The sequence below is a fragment of the Chiloscyllium plagiosum genome, unplaced genomic scaffold (genome assembly GCF_037043375.1).
Source record: "Chiloscyllium plagiosum isolate Xiang-an unplaced genomic scaffold, Cpla_swu_hap1 HiC_scaffold_1, whole genome shotgun sequence".
NCBI lineage: Eukaryota > Metazoa > Chordata > Chondrichthyes > Orectolobiformes > Hemiscylliidae > Chiloscyllium > Chiloscyllium plagiosum.
In genome coordinates, this window is record NW_028270139.1 from 72710237 (window position 1) to 72730007 (window position 19771).

The window sequence follows — 19771 nt, forward strand, 5'->3', positions numbered from 1 at the left end:
TTCATGAAGCCATGCTAACTCTGCTTGATTGTATTACGGATTTCTAAACAGTCTATTTTGCTGTTATAACAAGCTTTAATACTTTCCCGACAACAGAGAGCCAGAGACTGCTCTGTTCCCTACTTGTTTCACACTACCCTGCTCCTGGCATGCTTCACATCGATCTGCTCCCTGTCTGCTTCACACCATTTCACTCACAACCCACTGAGTCCGCTCCCCTCCCGCTTCACACTGCTGTTTTGTTCTCAGCCTACTTCAGACCACTCAACGCCTGACTATTAATTCTAGTTTGGGAAGACCAAAACTAATATCTACTGTTCCTGTAGCTCACTCTGGACCCTCATTACCAATTCCATCCCCATTCAGGCTGAACCAGAAGACTTGTAATCGGAGTATTTTTCCAAGCCCAAATTCATATTCTCAAACATTGTGAAGAACTCCTACTTCTCATTTTCAAACATCACACACCTGCTTTTTGACAGTTGATTTCCCCTAGTCAGATCAAAACCATTCAAGCAAGATGAAGACTTGAGAATGAGTATAAAGCTCTACTGACCAAAAAGATAGAATTGCTATAATGGCTTCGAACTATGCTAATTCTGCACCAGGAGAATATCATGCAAATCAATGATGATGATGCCAAAGCATTAACGCTGCTAATCAACATCTCCCAGCAATTCAGGGAGCGGTATTTCTATGAATAATTATGTTCCAAAGTTGGTGGTTACAGCTCCAATAGAAAAATAAAGAATCATATGACGCCACTCATATTTGTTGATGATGATAGACTTATTCAATATTGTCTTGATTATGTAGATAGTCTTCTCAAAACCTGCATGATGTGACAGTGTCCATTTTGAAATGATGCATTCTAAACTAAATGATTCATTTCTAATTAATTCAATATTTATGTGATCAATATTCCTAAGATTGAAACAGAAAGAGATGATCAATAAACAATAAACATTTCTTACAGATAACACAGGAGGGCCAGGTTTTGAATTTAGTATTGGCAACTGAAATAAGTTCAAGTCCAAATTGGAAAGTGAAAACAAAAGTTCTAGAAATTGAAAAAACTTAAATAGCTCATAAAATCAACAAACCCCGACAGCATAATTTCTTTTCTCCCCCTTCCACCTCCAAATATATTCCAACAACATATTATCAAGCTAGCCAGGAACCTGTTAGAACACGAGAAGAATGAAATAAAATAGATTTGCAACATTTTTCGTATGCTCACAAAATGAAGCACCACTGTTATCAGATGCTTAAATCCAATCCCAGAATCAGGTGGTGCAGCATGGATGAGTAAAAAGACAGTGATCTTGTGGGGCTCTTTCCATCTCTCAATTTTGACTGCCAGTTTATTTAATAATAAAAGGAACTTAATTATACAAAAAAACTTCATACTTCTTATAAAAAAAATGCCTTCAGTTTTGTTTTAGAGAACAGAAATTACTCAGTGCAGTAAATTAAATAATCATTAAATCAGAACAATTAATTTATTAAATCATAGATCCAGAAAATTAATGCAATATTCAGCACACCACAAAGATAAATTTCAATACAGAGCAACATATAACAGGGCAGACAATGCAAACCAATTCTATTATCCTGCATAAAATATCTTCAGTCTTGTGAATTCATTTTACCAATAATTTCCCATGGGAATTAATTTATAGAACATATCAGTTGTTTCCAGGTGGTTTTGAATAACTTTCAAATTACTGACAATTGCAAAATTAGCATAACAACATAACTGGTGTAAAAAGGAATGTTTGACCCTTTGCCTCAAAATGTTTCTTTTTATCAAAACCAAGACATACATTTGGACAGTAAAAGGAAAGCCAGTCAACTCTCTATGGTACGTTTAATGGGGAACTGGGAGCAATTCAGTCATTTGAATGTAAAATAATAGTAGACTTAAAATTTCCCTCTGTGTGCTTATGCCATTAGTGATGTCTCAATGCTCATTACGTTTCAGTTTGCTGATTTCTTCTTTGAATAGTTACAGTGCTATAAAAAGCACAGATAAAGCCGAGCTGACAAGAATTATTTATTTGATCTGAAACAGTACAGAGTTTTGTTTAAATGGCAAGGCAATCAGCAATTTACAACATTCCAGTTAACTGGGGTCAACTATACTACCTCTATTGATTCACAAACTAGACATAACTCTGCTTGTTGGCTTGCAACTTTCATTGAATATTCAATTAATGGACTGACAGTAAAAAAGTAAAAGCTTCACGTAAGCTAAAAACCAAAGAAATTCACACATTAACTGCTCCTACTTAACCCAAATTATCACAGAAGCAAATAAAACAATCTTAACCATGGTAATGCAAGCTACATATACTGTCAGTTGCAAGGTAAAATTCATATTTATATGCAAGTAGAACACTCTATAGTGATTTTGTTTTTGTTAAACATCTAAGTTAGTTCACGTGTCTACATACACACAAAGTATTGCTGAGTTTTCATACAACATATATACATGAAAGTTAATTGTGGTTGGTCATGTGCATAAATCAAAAAGCATTTTGATCAACTACATTTGTAAACCGTTGTATGTTGGCAGTAAGCTCAGCACAAAAAGTTCTTCAATTGTGGGATCCATTCTAATATAATCATTTTAATTTTTAGAAGTACTCTGTTATATTATGTATATTTTTTCTAAATCATACCACGGCTTTCAATTTCTTCAATTTAGCTGTAGTAGATAAAAAGCAATCATTGCCAAAACAATTCCACAACCAGGGATCATTAGGTACTTCCTGTATTTCTGCCAAGCTGATTCTTTAGTCTCTGTAGTGTCCCGTCTCTTGTTTTTCTTACGGCGACCCTTTAGTCTTTTTTCAAATGCTTCTAACTCCACCTGGATATAAAGGTCATGGACATATTTGGGCGAAATAAAAATACGCATGAATAAATTTAAAACTGAAATAACTTTTTCAATTGCTCAGAGGTAAAGATTCAATACCATTTATGGTATTAAGCTAGATAATCAGAAACTGAACCTGAGATTTTCTGGTTTTTGCTACATTGGCTGAACTCAGCCAGAGACACATTTGGGACAATATGTTGTAAGTAACCAATGGATTTTAGAGATAGGTGAAAAGACAGGCAACGGTATCAGCTTCTATTGCCCTTCCCGAGAAAGTGCACCTGACCATACGGACAAATGATAGAACAGGACCTGGCTTGGTTGTCATGCCTAACACATTTAAAAAGTTTGCTAACACTTTGGTTTTGAATTTTGCCACAATGGAGAATGTCTCAGTTGAGGCGAAAATGTTGGAAGAAATTGGGAATCTCAAATTGTCTCTCCTAATCCTGCAGTTCTCATTTTTGCAGGGCTGGGATTGTGGGGCAATCCATTATTCATGCATGCATCAGTCCCAGAGGCATCTAGTCATTAAAATGACCAGCTGCTTCCACTGAAAACGGATTTGAGAGTTCTTGGGGTCTGAAACTTAGTCTAATTAACATTCTAATTAAGAATAATATTCTATGTAAGAGTAGGTCTGGTCTCAGTGGATTTCTTCTGGATAACCAGGATACTCCTTGCATACCCTGCACATATGGTACCAGGAGACCTTGGGGAGCTGTACAGGCTGGCAGCAGGTGTCTCTTGGACTGTGAGTAAAACATGCATAAATCCAATATTGTCCAATATGTCAAGACGCAACAGTTAAGTGCCAAAAAACACATTTATGTACCACAGTGCTTATTCTCAATAGGGTGCATTCTGCAATATATATTTCTCTTAGTGTTTGGGTACTTGTGGGTACTTATAAGTTAGCATGGTAGATGAAGTGGGCGGGACATGTGAAGAGAACGGTGATGGTTAAAGGTAAATGAGTATGAGTGGGGAATATAGCAATGGTTAGAAGCTTCAGGCTGCCAGGCCGTTTTACTCATCCACCATAAACCTTTAAAGCCTGTGCTACACATGTCCACCTACCATCCCCCTGTAGTGCTTCAAACTTCTTTTGTCACCCTTAGCCCCCATTCTCACCCCACCCATATCACTCAGCCCCAATCACCCACATGGCCTTTTATAACCCCAGCCAATTCATGGTAATTCTTACATCCTTACCTACTACCTTTCCCACTATGTGACAGCTCAGCACTGACAAACCTCAGGAGGCGTGTTAACAGTGATTGTGAAGATATAACAGTAGACCGACATTGCTGTTAGGGAGGGAGTTTCAGAGTTTTCACCCAGCAACAGTGAAGGAACAGAGATATATTTCCAAGTCAGGATGATGAATGGCTTGGAGGGAACTTGCAGGTGGTGGTGTTCCCACATAAATGATGCCCTTTTCCTTCTAAATAGAAGTAGTAGTGGGTTTGGAAGATGCTGTTGAAGGATTTTTGATAAATTTCTGCATTCATAATAGGAATAGAAAGAGAAAACTTTTCCAGTAGTTCTTAACCATTCAAAGGAACTGTAAACGTAATGACCGTAGTTGGCAAATGACTGTTCAAGAAAATCAAATGCAGACTCAAAAGTTAAGTATACATGTTACTCATGATATTCAAATAGACTAGTTAGTAGCTGCTTCACTAGAAATATGAATTAAAGATAGGAATACAGTAACAAGATACTTTCTCAAACATCTAAAAATTGTTCAACAGAATATGAAGAACATTTGAATTTCCACTTCCTTCAGAACTAATTGTTGGGATTACATGCCCTTTTGTTATTATTGTTAATTTGTTTTCTACAAATTAGTTTTACTTTGCTATGGATGAATTAAAAAAATGTCTTTGCATTTTCCAGGCTATACAGAATAGTTCCATCAAAACTAAAAAGTGCAGGAGGTGGCCTAGTGGTATTATTGCTGGACTGTTAATGCGGAGAACCAGGTAATGTTCTGGGGACCTAGGTTTGAATCCACGAATCATAAAGTGCTGATAATGACCAGGACACCATTGCCAACCGTTGGAAAAATTCACTAATGCTGTTGAGAGAAGGAACTTGCCATCCTTACCTGCTCAGGCCTACATGTGACTTCAGACCCACAGAAATGTGGTTGACTCTTAATTGCCCTCTAGGCAGTTAGGGATGAGCAATAAATGCTGCCTAACCAGGAACACCCTCATCCCATGAATGTATAAAAAAAAAGTTAAAAAGTCAGATGATTTCTAAATGTCAGAAAATAAGACAATGTTGCAAAATTTAATGAATTTCCCCAAAACAACTTTGAGAATCTTACTGAATTGACAATTCCTTTGTATGATGTACCTGCAATTTTGACTTTTGCCATGGCAATTAGAACAAAAATATGGATTATACAGAAAGAAACACTTGCAAAATATAAAATCTCTCACATTCGCAGACTCTCCTCACGCATTCAAAATGAGACTGTCAATTGTTATTCATTAAGATCCCTAAACTATAAAAGTGTTTTTGGTTTGCTGGTTGCAAAAGAAAGGATGGTCAGGAAACCAGGAAAATATAGGGCTATTCTTCAAACTGTGACATGTGATCTTTTACATTCACCTAGAGCATCACCTAGAAGAAATCATCTCAAACTATACACATGCACTCAACCTCTCTCTTCATCAGGATCGTTACAGATAATCTTAAAGCAGTCCTTTGCCCAATATCATTTCATCTTTCATCTATTTTGATGCTTTAATAAGAAAGCTTTTCTCTTTCTTTCAGGAGTGAAAGGGCACAAGCTGCAACAATTCCCAGTTACCAAAGTCCTTCTGTGTTCTTCCTCCCCTCTCCTTTAACTCCATTCCTTCTTCTTATGCTACCTTTGCTGTATTCACTATACTCTTGGACGCCAAGTGAGCTGCACTTAGCAAAGGTCAAAGCTTTACCATTTTATGGCCCCGCCTCAATGACTTTCAGGACAACATGACAATCAACTCTTCTTCCTTCACTTTCACCTCCATACCCACTTATTTCAGCAGCAATCCTCTTCCTGCACCAAAGTCCCTTTCACCCATCTCCAACATTCATCATCTGCAATTCTCCTCTGTCTGGAATCCCTCCCTCTGGCCTTTTAATGTATGTGATCTCTTCATGGAGAACTGCCAAAGTGACATGGGCTACTTTAATTTCCTATACTGGTATTCCGGAGTCATCTTAAAAAGTCAAACTCAAATAGTGCACCCTTACGAATATAATCTAGTGTCAAATCATTGCAAAGTATTTTAGAATTAAAATGGTAGTTTATCCTATGGTAACTAAGACTTTACGAGTCCAGTATAAAGTTCGAGGCTTCTCTGAAACTTTTCTTGGGTCTCTACGTTACCAACTATGCGAGGTGACCAAGTGCAGTATGTTCTAGATGAAGCCTAACCAACATCTTTGTTTAAGACTCTTTGGTGCAGTTGGTTATGGGATTATCCTACCAATATACACCTGTGTTCATATTTGCTCATGTTATAGCCTCAAACACTGACTTTGAACTTTGAGATTCATTTACTATAATACCGTAATCGTTTTACACTTTATATTTAGACAGCAATCCTGGATAGAATTCACTTGCTTAGAATCACGCCTACTAATTCAAACAACATGATTCACATCTCTGGAGAGTGACATCTGCCAAACGCAGGTTCTCTGTCCCAATCGGAGATCTGATTGCAATCATTTTATCTCATGAACAGCATCGCATTTAAGATGGAGAAGCACAATGTAATTCACAAATAGCCAAATCCTGCAGAGGTAGCACCACAATGATTAACAACCTATTAACATAATCAATTTTTTTTTCTACCAAAGATCTGCCCATCAATTCCAAAGGACTGTCTCTTATTAAGTTTTCTACCTTTTTTACATAATTTGGATAACTGTAATCTAGCAATTTTGTAACCTCATCAAAAGCATCAGCTATGTTGATAAGACACACCACGTTTACAGTATGCATCTTGAGAATCAGACAACTCCTGAATCCAGTGAACAGTATTTGCTATCACTAAATGATATATTCTTGCAATTTTCCTGTAATCTACTTCAAGGCTAACGGGGTTATAATTTCCTTGCTCCAATGTCTTTTTATTTTTGAATATTATATTTAATATATTAAATAAATATCAAAATAAATGTGCAAATATCAAGCAAAAGCTAAGGGATGGCCACAAATACTATTTTGTCATAGAGGGATGAAATTTCATAAAGAACAAGAATGCAAAATAAGGGATGATGGAGAAGAATCATTTTGATGAAATAAATGAATTATGCAGTGTTGTTGATCAGCAGATAAAAGGATACAGTTTTAATACTGGGAATATGCAACTCAGTAAATATAGGGCTAATCTTTCTTCTGCAAATCCTAAATATTCATTTAAACAGTACTAAAACACGTAACACACTGACAAGGAGGACTCTTGATCCCGATTATTCCCAATACAAGCCTGTCAAATAGAATCAGAGGAAAAGGACAAGAAGGTCAACTCACCACCCAGCTATCAGATTAAACCATGCAACAGGAAAATCGTATAAAACATGAAACAAAATTTAACTTCTCACTAAATCAGAAAAATTCTTCTTCAAACCTAAGGAACTTAAAAAAGTGAACCAGTTTAGGTATTTTCAGCCATTTTCTACTTCCCAAACAGTGAGTTGCAACCCTGTTGCAGCTGCAGAGGTCACACTGGGATTTGTGGGTTGCTCCTCCTCTGAACAGCAATTGCAACTGTGCAGAGAAGACAACCCTGTCCGGGTGCACAACCCTGTCCGGGTGCACAACCCTGTCCGGGTGCACAGGTGGGACAGTTCTGGACCTATTGTATTAATTTCATAAGACAGTGCAGGATATAACAAGTCCAAAGTGTCCTACAACGTCAGAAAACTCTTTAGCGGCAAATAATGAGTGGATCCTGGATTTTGCGTGCCAGAGGCTGGTAGATAGCGATTGTGTGGAATACGGAAACGCAGGGGATCATGAAGTAGAGCGGAGATGAGAAGTGACAATTTCAAAGTGCATTATGTTTCTACTCCCATCTGCCTGCTACATAAGTTGTTAGCTCATGGTAAGAAACCTAAGTTTCACAGGAACCAGTAACTAGGCCCAAAGGTGGATAGCTGGGTGTGGAGGAGTTTGAATTCAGCAAATACCTCTTCCTGATGAAAGCATACCAAAATTGAGATCATGCGCATGGTCAAATTCCTCACTTTCAGACAGTACATGGTCAGACAGAGTTATTAAAAGGTATAGTTAATTGTGAAAGCAAACTGCTTCTGTTGAGTGTGTATTTATGGTGTAGGCACATTTAAAATGGGTTGATTGTGCAGTCATCTATTGAAACAAATTAGTGTGTAAACAGAGCTTCAAGTAAGAATTTCCTAAAAAATAAAACAAAGGATTGCAGATTCTAGAGATCTGAAACAAAAACAGAAACTGCGAACAAAACTCAGCAAGTCTGGTAGCATCTGCGGGGAGAAAACAGAATTCCATTCCACATCTTATAGGCTCGGTCTTGAGCTCAAATTCACCTTTGAAATGTAACAGTAAAATGTAGCCCCTTTCCTCGATGTCCTCGTTGAGAAATTGGCCAGGGTATCTGCTACTATTGTTTGCCGCAAACCTACCTTCACTGGTCAATACGCACTTTAGGATCCCAAAGATTATAACATTGGATTTAACAGCAACATTGTAAAAAGGGCCTGAACCATTTGTTCAATGTGCAAATTCGATGCTGAAATGCAAAGCATCAAAGCCAACCTGAAAGATAGTGATCGGTTCCATTCTTGTTATATATCATGCAAACTTGTGAACAACCTTAAGGTGGTCACATTTCAACCTGAAAACTTACCAATCTACCTCAGATTACCTTGGAAGTGTATATACAAGGTTTGAGCAGTAGGTGAAACTCGATGCTTCACACTGTTACTGTGCAGTAGCAACATACTACCACGAACAGAAGGTTGCTGTCAAGCCAAAATGATGCTCTGCCTATCTCACAAACATGTGACAGTGTTGGTGTGAAGCCAGATATGTAGGCTGCACATCTCAAAGACTGACAAATTGTTTTAACCGAATATCCCTTTAGCTGTTCATAGCAAGCAAGATAATGGACATAACAAACCAACCTGCACTTGCAAAATTCACAACAGAGTTCAATATTAGATGGTATTCCATAATTATATAGCTTTTCCTGGATAATCATGAGTGTGTGTTAAAAATAATACTGGCAACCAAATTAGGACTGTTAGTCAAATCCACAGCACTCTTTAAAAACAACTTCATTCATTGGGTGTGGATGCCCCAGGCTAGGCCAGCCAGCACCCTTAGCTGGCAATGGTAGTTTGGAGTTAATCGCATTACTGTGGGTCTGCAGTCACATTAGGCCAAGCCAGATAATGATGGACAATAACGTTTGCTATAAAACATTAGTGAACCAGATGGGTTGTTAGAACAATCAAAATAGTCATACAGTTGCCATTAGATAAAGTTTTTATTCCAGACTTTTAGTGAGTTCAAATTTCACTATCTGCTATGTGGGATCTGAACCCATTTCCCCAGAACTGGAGGGTTTTGGATTACTATCAAAGGACACTGCTGCGATGCCATCACCACCTCCCTCAGTATGCTTGGGTGTACTGAAAGCTAAACATAGTAATAACAATAATACTGAGAGCCCTGTTCTCTGCAGACAGAATGAACACATGCACGCACTACACTTGCTTCAATTTAACAAAATAGGTGACAGCCATTTTCTGGCTCTTTTTTGATGGTAATGTCTTGATCAAAGTCAAGCGGCCTAGTTTAAAATTTAAACAAAGCCTGGCAGTTAACTGAAATAAAACCAAAAACTGCTCAAGAAACTCAGCAGGTCAGGCAGCATCTGTAAAGAGAAAACAGATTTACTTCAGAACTCTAGAGGACAGTCACTGAACTCTAAATGTTAACTCTGCTTTCTCTCCAGAAGCGTTGCCTGACCTTCTGAGTTTCTCCAGCAATTTTTGTTTTTATTTCAGATTTCCAACATATGCAGCTCTTAATCTTATTGTCCTTGTAGTTAACTTTCAGGCATTAATAAATGGCACATTCTCCATGGCCATACCTCTACCAGAGCCCACTTGCCAATCATTCAATACTCTCCCTTACACAGAATAATTGTTCACAGTGTAAGAGAAACTGAAGGAAAAACAGCAAAAGCTGCCTTTTTTCCAGCAATACCCAAGTTGTGTACTACCAAACATCTAGCAAGTGTTAATACTGACTGACATTAGAAAATAGTGCGGAGCACTATTCCAGGTACTTACCTGTTGTTTTAGTCTTTCTTTTTCAAGTGCTGCTTTCTCTTCAGCTTCTTTCATCTGAAGAAACAGATAGAAAAATAATTCATTGCCTATCGAAGTAAATTAAAATTTTGTAAACTCTAACTGAAGCATGTAAGACTTCTAGAAAGTTAGTCCAGCTCTGCTTTTAAACCTGGCTTTAAATTTATTAAATGTTATCTTTTGGTCATATTACTTTCTACATTATTTCTACATTAATTGAAGGTATTTTCCAAAAATCAAAGTAATTTTTCTATTAATCATTGCTCATATTTTGGCTCTGAAAACCACCAGTGTCCACTTCTGTTGGTCCATATTTCTGATATATTATTTGTAAAATTGACTAATCAGTAGGGGCTCAAAACAGCACACTGAAATTACTCAACCATTACTTAATAATAAAAAATACAATTTTATTTTACATTTCCTAAATTGCTGCTTTTTCTTCCAGTGGCAACCTTAATTAGACATGCTATTACTCATTGTTTATAGAAGTTGAAAGAAGAAATCCAAATTGCTGCTACTACTCACAATTAATCCATTTGAGAAGTTCATTTTTAAAAAGGAGGAAAACAAAACGGGAGGAGATCCATGAAAAATCCAAGCCACCTGGTCAACTTTCATCAGCATATGCTTTAAATTGGAAGCTGACTGTTCTATAAGATTCCTTCTGTAATTTAATACCATTTTTGAGCTGTGTTCATCTAAAACAGTTGCTTAATCATGGTAAAAGGATTACAAATTCCACATGCAGCTTTAATATTGTACGAGTATTAGTATTAATCTTCTATTTGAGATTAATGAGTTTATGGTTTTCCATTTCCTATCAAAAGTTATGTTATTGCTGTTTTCCAATTACTTAACTGTCAGTTTCCAGAAAATCTTCAATCATAAACAAACTAATGTTCCTACGTTCTGCTGGCAAATCCGTTGGGGAGATCAGTGACACCAGAAAATTCAATTTGAGCAAGAAAGATTAAACATAAAGTGGAATTTATGACTATAACAAATTTAACAAATAGAGATTTTTAACAATTTACTTTTACTCGCAGCATTTAGGATTTTACTAATATATAAAAATATAATTATTGGTCAAATAGATGTACGTTAACTCAGTTCCAATCACATAAAAATGGCATAATTCAAACATTTCAAGTACAATAAGCCATTTATTAAAAATAAGATAAGAAATCATAGGTAAGAAAGATAAATAGAACAGGTTCAAAATCTAAGATATGGTGCAATTTTGACAACTTATTACTTACTGTTGTTTTAAGTTAAATTTAACCCATGAAAGACTGCCCAAAACTTGATGAGCAAGACCATTTAACTTCATGAACAATTAAACATACACTTGAGTCTCTTTGGTTGGATAACAAGTGCTTCAAATCAAAGGATTTTAAAATACAGGAAACCACTGTACCTGTTCCAGCTTTCTAAAATCATTCTAAGTACCTGTTATTTGTATCTATCCTCAGCCCCTTTTTACTTAGCATTTTAATCTTTTCCGTATTGTAAAATTTTTCCAAAACATTGCAAAACTGTTCTTTCAAAATTATAAGTGTTCTTGTTCTGCTATAATTTCTGATACAACGCACAACCCTGACAGAACAAACTGCAATCCACCTGCCAAGTCTTGTATTTAAACACACACAAATATAGAAAACAGCAGCAGGAATAGGCCATATGGCTCATTGACCCTGCTCCAGTATTCATTATGGTCATGGCTGACCCTCTATCTTAACACCATGCTCTCAATCTCTCCTCATAGCATTTGACATCATTAGAAATCTATTTATTTCCTAAATATATTCAGCACCTTGGCCTCCACAGACTTCAGTGGTAAAGAACATCATAGCTTCACCACCCTACGAATGAAGACATTTCTCATCTCAATCTGTAATTACCTACCCCTAATCTTGAGAGTATGCCTCTTATTCTAAAACCCCAGATGGAGAAAATATCATCCCTCCATCCAATCTGTCTAGCTCTGTTACAATTTTATATATTTCAATGAGATCCCTCTCATTCTTTTAAACTCCAGTGAATTCAAATTGATTGATTGATTTATTGCTGTCACATGTATTAAAGTACACAGCAAAAAAGTGTTGTTTTGCATCCTATACAGGCAGATCATACCATATAAAGAACTTTGAATATAAAGAACATCGGGGGAGCAGAATGCAGAATATGTGGAGGGAGGGGGGAGAGGGAGAGATCAGAATTAACATTTGAGGTCTGTTCAAATGTTTGATAAGAGTGGGCAAGAAGCTGTTCTTGAATCTGTTCGTACATGTATTCCAACTTTTATATCTTTTGCCTGACAGAAGGGAGTGGAAGAAGGCATAATCGCAGAGGGAGGGGGTCTATGATTATGGTTTCTATTGCTTTCCTGAGGCAACAGAAAGTAAAGATGGAGTTAATGGATGGAAGGCTTGTTTGTGAGATGACCTGGGCTGTATTCATGGCTGTCTGTAGTTTCTTGTGGGTGTTGGGAAGAACAGTTCAGATAGGATGCTTTCTACGGTGCACCTATAAAAATTGGTTAAGAGTCCTCATAGACATTTCAAATTTCCTTACCCTCCTGAGCAAGTAGAGACATCACTTTCTTGACCATCATATCTACAACTACAGGCCAATCTCACTTCATGTAACAATCCTGCCATCCCTGGCATCAATCTTGTGAACATTTGCTGTACTCCCTCAACGGCAAATATACCCATACACCCACAGAGAAGGAAACTGAAACTGAACAAAACATCCCAAAGATATTACCAAGAGTCTGTATAGCGACAGTAAGGTTCACAAACATTCTTGCAATGAAATATACCATCTGCCTTCCTAACTGCAAGCCTGCTTCAACATTTCTTAATCTATCACTATTTAAATAATGCCATTCTGCCTTTCCTGATAAATTGGATAACTTAAGATTTGTCCCACATTAGACTGCATGTATTTGCCCACTCGCTTAATTTGTCTAAACTGCCTTAAAGCCTCTTTAAATTTTCCACATAACTCACAATCCTAACAAGTTTTGTACCATCAGCAAACTTGGAGATATTATAGTTGATTGCCTCATACAAAGCGATAATATACACTGTAAATAGCCAGAGCCCAAGTACTGATCCTTGTGGTACTCCAGGTCACTGTCTTTCACTCCAAAAAGATCCATTTATTACATAGAAACAAAGAAGAGGGAAGGCTATTCAACCCTTTAAATTTGCTCTGCCATTCATTATGATCAACCATGAAACAGTACACCAAAGGAATGGGCCCTCCAGCACACGATGTTATGCCGAACGTGACACCAAAATAAACTAATTCCATCTGCCTCCCCTTGGTCCATATCCCTCCATTCCTTGCATATTCATGTACTAATCTAAAAGCCCCTATTGTACCTGCCTCCACCACTACCTTAGCAGCACGTTCCAGACACCTACCATGCTCTGTGTGAAGAACTTGTCGTTCACCTCTCATTTGAACTTTCTCCCTCTCACCTTAAATGCATGCCATGATCATCCAACTCAGTATCCTGTTCTAGCTTTCTCCCAATACTCTTTGATCCCTTTATCCCCAAGTACGATACCTAACACCTTCTTGAAAACATTTAATGTTTTTGTTTAAAATACTTTATGTCAGAAAATTCCATTGGCTCATCACTTTCTTGGTGAAGAAATTCCTCATTACCATTCTGTTAACTTCTTTGCCAGCAAAACTCAATGCATGCCAATATGTCACACCAAATCCCATTTACACATAAACTTCCATGGGACTTTATCAAAGGCTTTCTGAAAATCAAGTACACCACATCAACTGGTTCTCTTTTATGAATTACATTAGCTACATCCTCAAAAACTTCAGGTTTGTCAAACATAATTTCCCTTTTATCGATCCATGTTGACTTTTTGTAATCGTTCTGGCCTTTTTTCAAGAAGTTTCCCATTATCACATCTTTTATAATAGACCCCAGCATTTTCCCTATTACTGATACTATGTTAACCAGTTTAATGCCCCTTTTTCTAAGAAAAAATTTATATTTGCCATCCTACAATCTGCCCACAAACATGCTTGAAAACATTTGTAGAATGCAAGGTACTTTTAACGTAAAATGCACAGAAGGTTTCTTTATATCAAAAGTCAATTTTAGACCATGTTCTTTGCATGCACTCTTAAGTAAAGCTAAGACAGTATAATGTAACAAAGCAGGAGACATTACCTCAGATGCTTTTTGTTTCATTTCCTGACATACTTCATCACATTCCACCAAGACTTTCTCCTCCGTCACCACTGAACACAGTATTTCCTTTACAGAACACACAAAATGCCTTTGGTATTAATTCTTCAAAGGTGGTTGAGAGAATTTGAAACCATAAATATTATGCATGCCAGAAGAACACAGTTGATCTTTTGAGATGAGATAAACCGTTGGCTAAAACAACACTCATTTAATGGGTATATAGTTAATATAATTGCTCACATCAGTTCATTAAACAAAAATTTGATAAAGAAAATTATTCCAATGATGTTCCATTGTAGGTTACATTCGGAGAGGTGTAATTATTATCATTCTGGAGTTTAAAATTAATAGAAAATAGCTAATCCTTGTTGCACCAGCTGCAGAGGTGATTGATTAGAAAACATGAACATTGTGCCAGAAGTGTCTCATGATAATGCACTATGGTTGCGTCCCTACCTCTGAGGCAGGAGGCCCAGGTTTATGTCTAACCTGGTGCGGAAGTGTGCAATAACATCACTGAAAAGAAAATATCTAAATGTGTAATAAAGGGGGCTCTCACGGTGGTAGTGAAACCTACTTCTGAACCGGGAGGCCTGGGTTCAAATGCCACCTGATTCAGAGGTTCAGCAGTTTCTGAATGGGTTGATTAAAACACTTGTATTTTCTTCTTCATCCTTTCAAAGACTGTTGGCTTGTGCAACATATTGTAATGCATCTCCTTAACAAAAGTAGTAGATAATGTTCCATTTGTGGGTCTATGTACTAAAGTTTCCACAAACTCCATTGACCCCACCCTGTTAAAATTGTCAAAACATGAATAAAAGGCATTGAGTCATATACAGTAAAACATGATTTTTGAAACATATACAAACTGCATGCAGACACATGCTTCCTTTAGCTTTGTTTGAAATAGGTCATCGCTTTACATTGACATCCAAAAAGGTGACCATTTGAAGATAAAACAACATGGCTTGTTTTATTATTCCTTAGATAAGGGAAGCCTGAAGATAAGCTTGAAAATGTTGACATTTTAAAAGGATTAGCTTTCAAGTGCATCAGTTCACAAACTTTATGGCTTAGAAGATGTGCTTAAAATTATTAATTAATTAATATGTTACATTTCACATGTTAAATTTGTAAGTTAAGCATGTATTTTGTTCTAAGAAATTCAGAACTACTTTGTAACTCTCGGAGATAGGCAGGAAAACAAGTTGCAAAGAAGGAAAAAAGAAAGGAAACTACAAAGTGATATTGATAGATGATGTGAGTAGGTAAAGACCTGGCAAATACAGTATACTTTGGAAAATGTGAAATTGTGCATTTTGGCAGGAAGAACAAAAATAAATTTTTAAAAATTATCCAAATGGTGAAAAACATGGAGCTCGAAGATGCAGAGGGATCTGGATGCCTTGGTGCATGAATTTTTGAAAATGTTAGTATACAGCAACAGCAAGTAATTAGGAAAGGTATGAAAATATTAAAGCTTATTGCAAGGGGAACTTGAATACAAAAGTGGGGAAATTATGCTTCAATTATTGAGGGTAATGATGAGACCACATCTGGTGTACTGCAGACAGTATTGGCCTCCTTATTTAAAGATGCAAACATATTGGAAACGGTTCAAAGAAGGTTTGAGACTTAAACCCGAAACAGGTAGTTTATCTTATGAGGAAAGGCTCACATGCTAAACTTATAATCTGTCAAAGCTTCCAAGGGTTGGAAACAACTTGATTGAAATACATAAAATTCTAACGGTGCTTGACAGGGTGTATTTGGAAAGAATGTTTCCTCTTGTGAGATAATCTAGATCTAGTTGATATTAGTGAATCCGCATCATCACAGAAATCAATCTTCAGCCTATTTGATACATTCCACACAATATCCCTTTCATCACTGTGCTATCTCTGATCAGTCTGTCTTGATGATGTGGCAAAATACACTCGAAAATGGTGCTGAAATAGTCTGGGAAGTTGGTTAAGAGGTAGGTTTCTGTGAGCATGGGTATGTTAGACTGATGCTCGATTAGCATGTGCAATAGCTGTCCCAAGTTCTGGCAAAAGTTCCCAGATACTAGTGATGTTTGCAAATTGGACATTAGTTGCCTTCAACTGGGGGTTATTTCTGGCAGCTCTTTGGACCAAAGGAATTTTTCAGTCATGTAGTTGTAAAAACATCCATCTGTCAAATGTGGAGAAACAAATTGAACTGTAAGAGGCAGAAAGACCCTGGTATTTATTTACAGATTGGTATTAAGTTCAGGGTCAGTTTGTCTGTAGTGATTTAGGTTCTAAGATATCTTATTTAGACTTGCACTTGCTAGAAAGAAATGTGGACCCAGTTGATGAAAGCAATATCAGAAACAAAAACCCACACTGCTGAAAAAACTCAGCAGGTCCAGCAGCGTTTGTGGAGAGAAAGCAGAGTTAACATTTCGGGCCCAACGATCCTGCTGAGTTTTTCCAGCAATTTCTGTTTCTGGCTGATGTCCAGCATCCACAGTTCTTTGTTTTTTTTATTTGATGAAAGCAATATGTTTAATTTGGCATTTCAGGATATCCAAAAGATGTTTGTTGATAAAATGTCACATACACTTGGCAGCAAAGCTGAAGTCCCTGGAATAAAAAAAGTATCATGGCAACATGGATACAAAGCGGCTGAGTGATAAGAAGGAAAGTGATAATTACCTGTTATTTTCTCAGACACAAATTAATTATTTCATGAGGATCCCCAAAGATTAACAGTACAACTGCTGCTGTTGTTGACATGTATTACTTAGCTAGAGTTTAGTGAACAGAGTATAATTTCAAAATTTGCAGTTGACACAGAATTTGCAAGTATTGTAAATTGTGAAGAGGGCACTGATTGGCTTCAGAGGACACAGGCAGACCAGCAGCATGGACAGACATGGCCAATGAAATTTAATGCAGAAAATCACTCCACTGGTAAAAAAAAACTTACTTACGAAGATATATTTAGGAATCTAGGATTTGTCTCCTTAAAGAAGGAAAGGGTAACATGAGATTTGACAGAGGTGCTCAAAATTGGAGAATGTATACAGCAAAAATACACCCATTGGGAAAAGGGTCCAGAGTGACTGGGGGAAAAACCAATGGCAACATGAGGAAAGAAAAGTTATACAATGAGCGCACTCGAACTATAATGTACAGCCTGAGAAGGTCGGAACCAATTTCATTCATTGTTTTCAAAAGAGATAACCAATTAAATAGATAAAAATTTCAGGATCATAGGTAAAAAGAGACAGGACTGCAAAGAGCAAATTGCCCTCAAAAGAAATAGGGCAGGCTTGACTCGATAAATATCCTCCTTCCCCATTACAGTCAAGGTAAAACAATTACTTTCCTATTCTGGGGTAATCCTGCTGTCACCAAATTTAGCTTTCCCACAAAACTGCAAAACTTCAGGAATCTTGCAGCCTTAACACCAACTTCAATTTCTATTGCATCTTTAACATATACAACACCCAAATATGCTTCATGACAATGTAATCATTTTTGATTGGGAGCCACATGATGAGAATAGTTCAAGTAATCAAAAGATTTATCATACAGCTCGGTTTTAAGGATTGTTTAAAATATATAAAGAAATACAGAATAGAGCACTCAGAAAGCAAATGATATGTTTATTTTTATTACAAAGTGATTGTAAGACAAAGGTAAAGACAATTACTAAAATTGTATAGAGCCATGAGATCATATCTGCAGTACTGTAAATAGTTTCAATTTCCTTATCCAAGGAAGAATGCACAGAATAGTCATTTTAATCAATCTGTTTCGATATGCTTTGACATGGCTGGGGGAGAAAGGACTTGATCCTGGACATTCTGGTCCAGAGGGAGGGACCCTAGCTCAAGGTCACCAGACTCTTTGAATATAAAGACATAACACTTGCTGTACAGGGAGTGCAACAAAGGATAACGAGCATAGGCCAGAAGCAGTAGGTAAAGAGGTTACAATATTAAGAGATAAAAGGATCCTCTCAATTTCTGATGTTGAAAGATGAGGAGATATGTACCTCTGAAGGACTATTGCCAGGAAAAGTACTAGTAATAGGAATTCACTGAGAGACAAAAAGCGTTCAATTGAGTACAACGAGGTTAGTGTCCAGTGAAGAATGGAGTCATCGTAGTATCAGTTTTAGACGAACTCTCAGCTCCAGGAATACAATTTGTCCTTGCTAACGATATAGCTGGTTCACAGACAGGAGTGCTACCTGCTGTAGTTGAAAAACTAGTGGAAACTCAGGCAACTGAGGTATTGCAGAAAGCGTATCCTGGGATTTTTCCTGACTGTGTGGTAACAAGGTTACAAAGTCATCAGTTGAAACAGGAGAGATCAAACAGTATATATAAGAAAGTTGAAGTGGAATTAGCAGAGACCATGTTTGATCAAATAATCGAGACAAACCAGGAACAGATAGATGACAAAGCAGAAATCCTTAGCTCAGAGAAATTAACTAAATTACAGCAGAAAAATGAAAATTTGAAGCAATGGTATCAAAAGCATATATAGAAGAAGAACCTGAATACTACTTTTTTAAAAATGTCGTCTTAATGAGGAAATGGAGACCATCATATATTTAGACAGGTAATGAATGGGCAGAAGTTCATCAAGTTGTATTTCCAGTGGGTTGTAGAAAGGTGGTGTTGCTGGTGGTGCATGAACTACTTGTAGGTCATTTAGGGATATCAAAAACCCAAGCTAAAATACAAAAACATTTTTACTGGCCTGGACTACACAAGGATGTAGTTAAATTTTGCCAGACATATCATACATGTCAGGTAATTGGAAAACCATAGGCAGTAATAAAACCCGCACCTTTAAGACCTATTCTTGCACTTGAGGAACCTTTTACAAAAGTCTTAATTGATTGCGTAAGACCCCCATCTAAAACAAAAAGTGGGAATACTAACAAAAAGTCAGTCTTTGTTAACAATATTGAATGCATCCACTAGATTTCCAGATCTGTTACACAATATCACAGCTAAAAGGGTTAGAGAGGAGTTACTCAAATGTTTCACTAGATATGGACTACACACACAAATACAAATCAGATCAAGGGTCAAGCTTTATATCAAAATTATTCAAGGAAGTTATGGACAGCTTGGGAATAAAACAATTCAAATCTGCTGCGTACCTTCTAGAATAGCAGGGAGCATTAGAAAGGTGGCATCAGACATTAAAGACCATGTTGAAGGCTTCTAGTCAAGACTACCCAGATGACTGGGATAAAGGAATTCCATTTGTACTTTTTGCCATCAGATATGC

General features: G+C 36.9%; 1 protein-coding gene across 1 annotated transcript in view; it reads right to left on the minus strand.

The window, feature by feature from the left end:
* Positions 1 to 1346: 1346 nt before the first annotated feature.
* Positions 1347 to 19771, minus strand: part of nfxl1 (nuclear transcription factor, X-box binding-like 1) — a 173184-nt gene continuing 154759 nt past the window's right edge. The window contains exons 20-22 of the mRNA XM_043691569.2: positions 14466 to 14552; positions 10235 to 10288; positions 1347 to 2875 (exon numbers count right to left, since the gene is read on the minus strand). Coding sequence (XP_043547504.2) covers positions 2702 to 2875; positions 10235 to 10288; positions 14466 to 14552 — 315 coding nt within the window. The 3' untranslated portion in view covers positions 1347 to 2701. The remainder of the gene's footprint in view (positions 2876 to 10234; positions 10289 to 14465; positions 14553 to 19771) is intronic.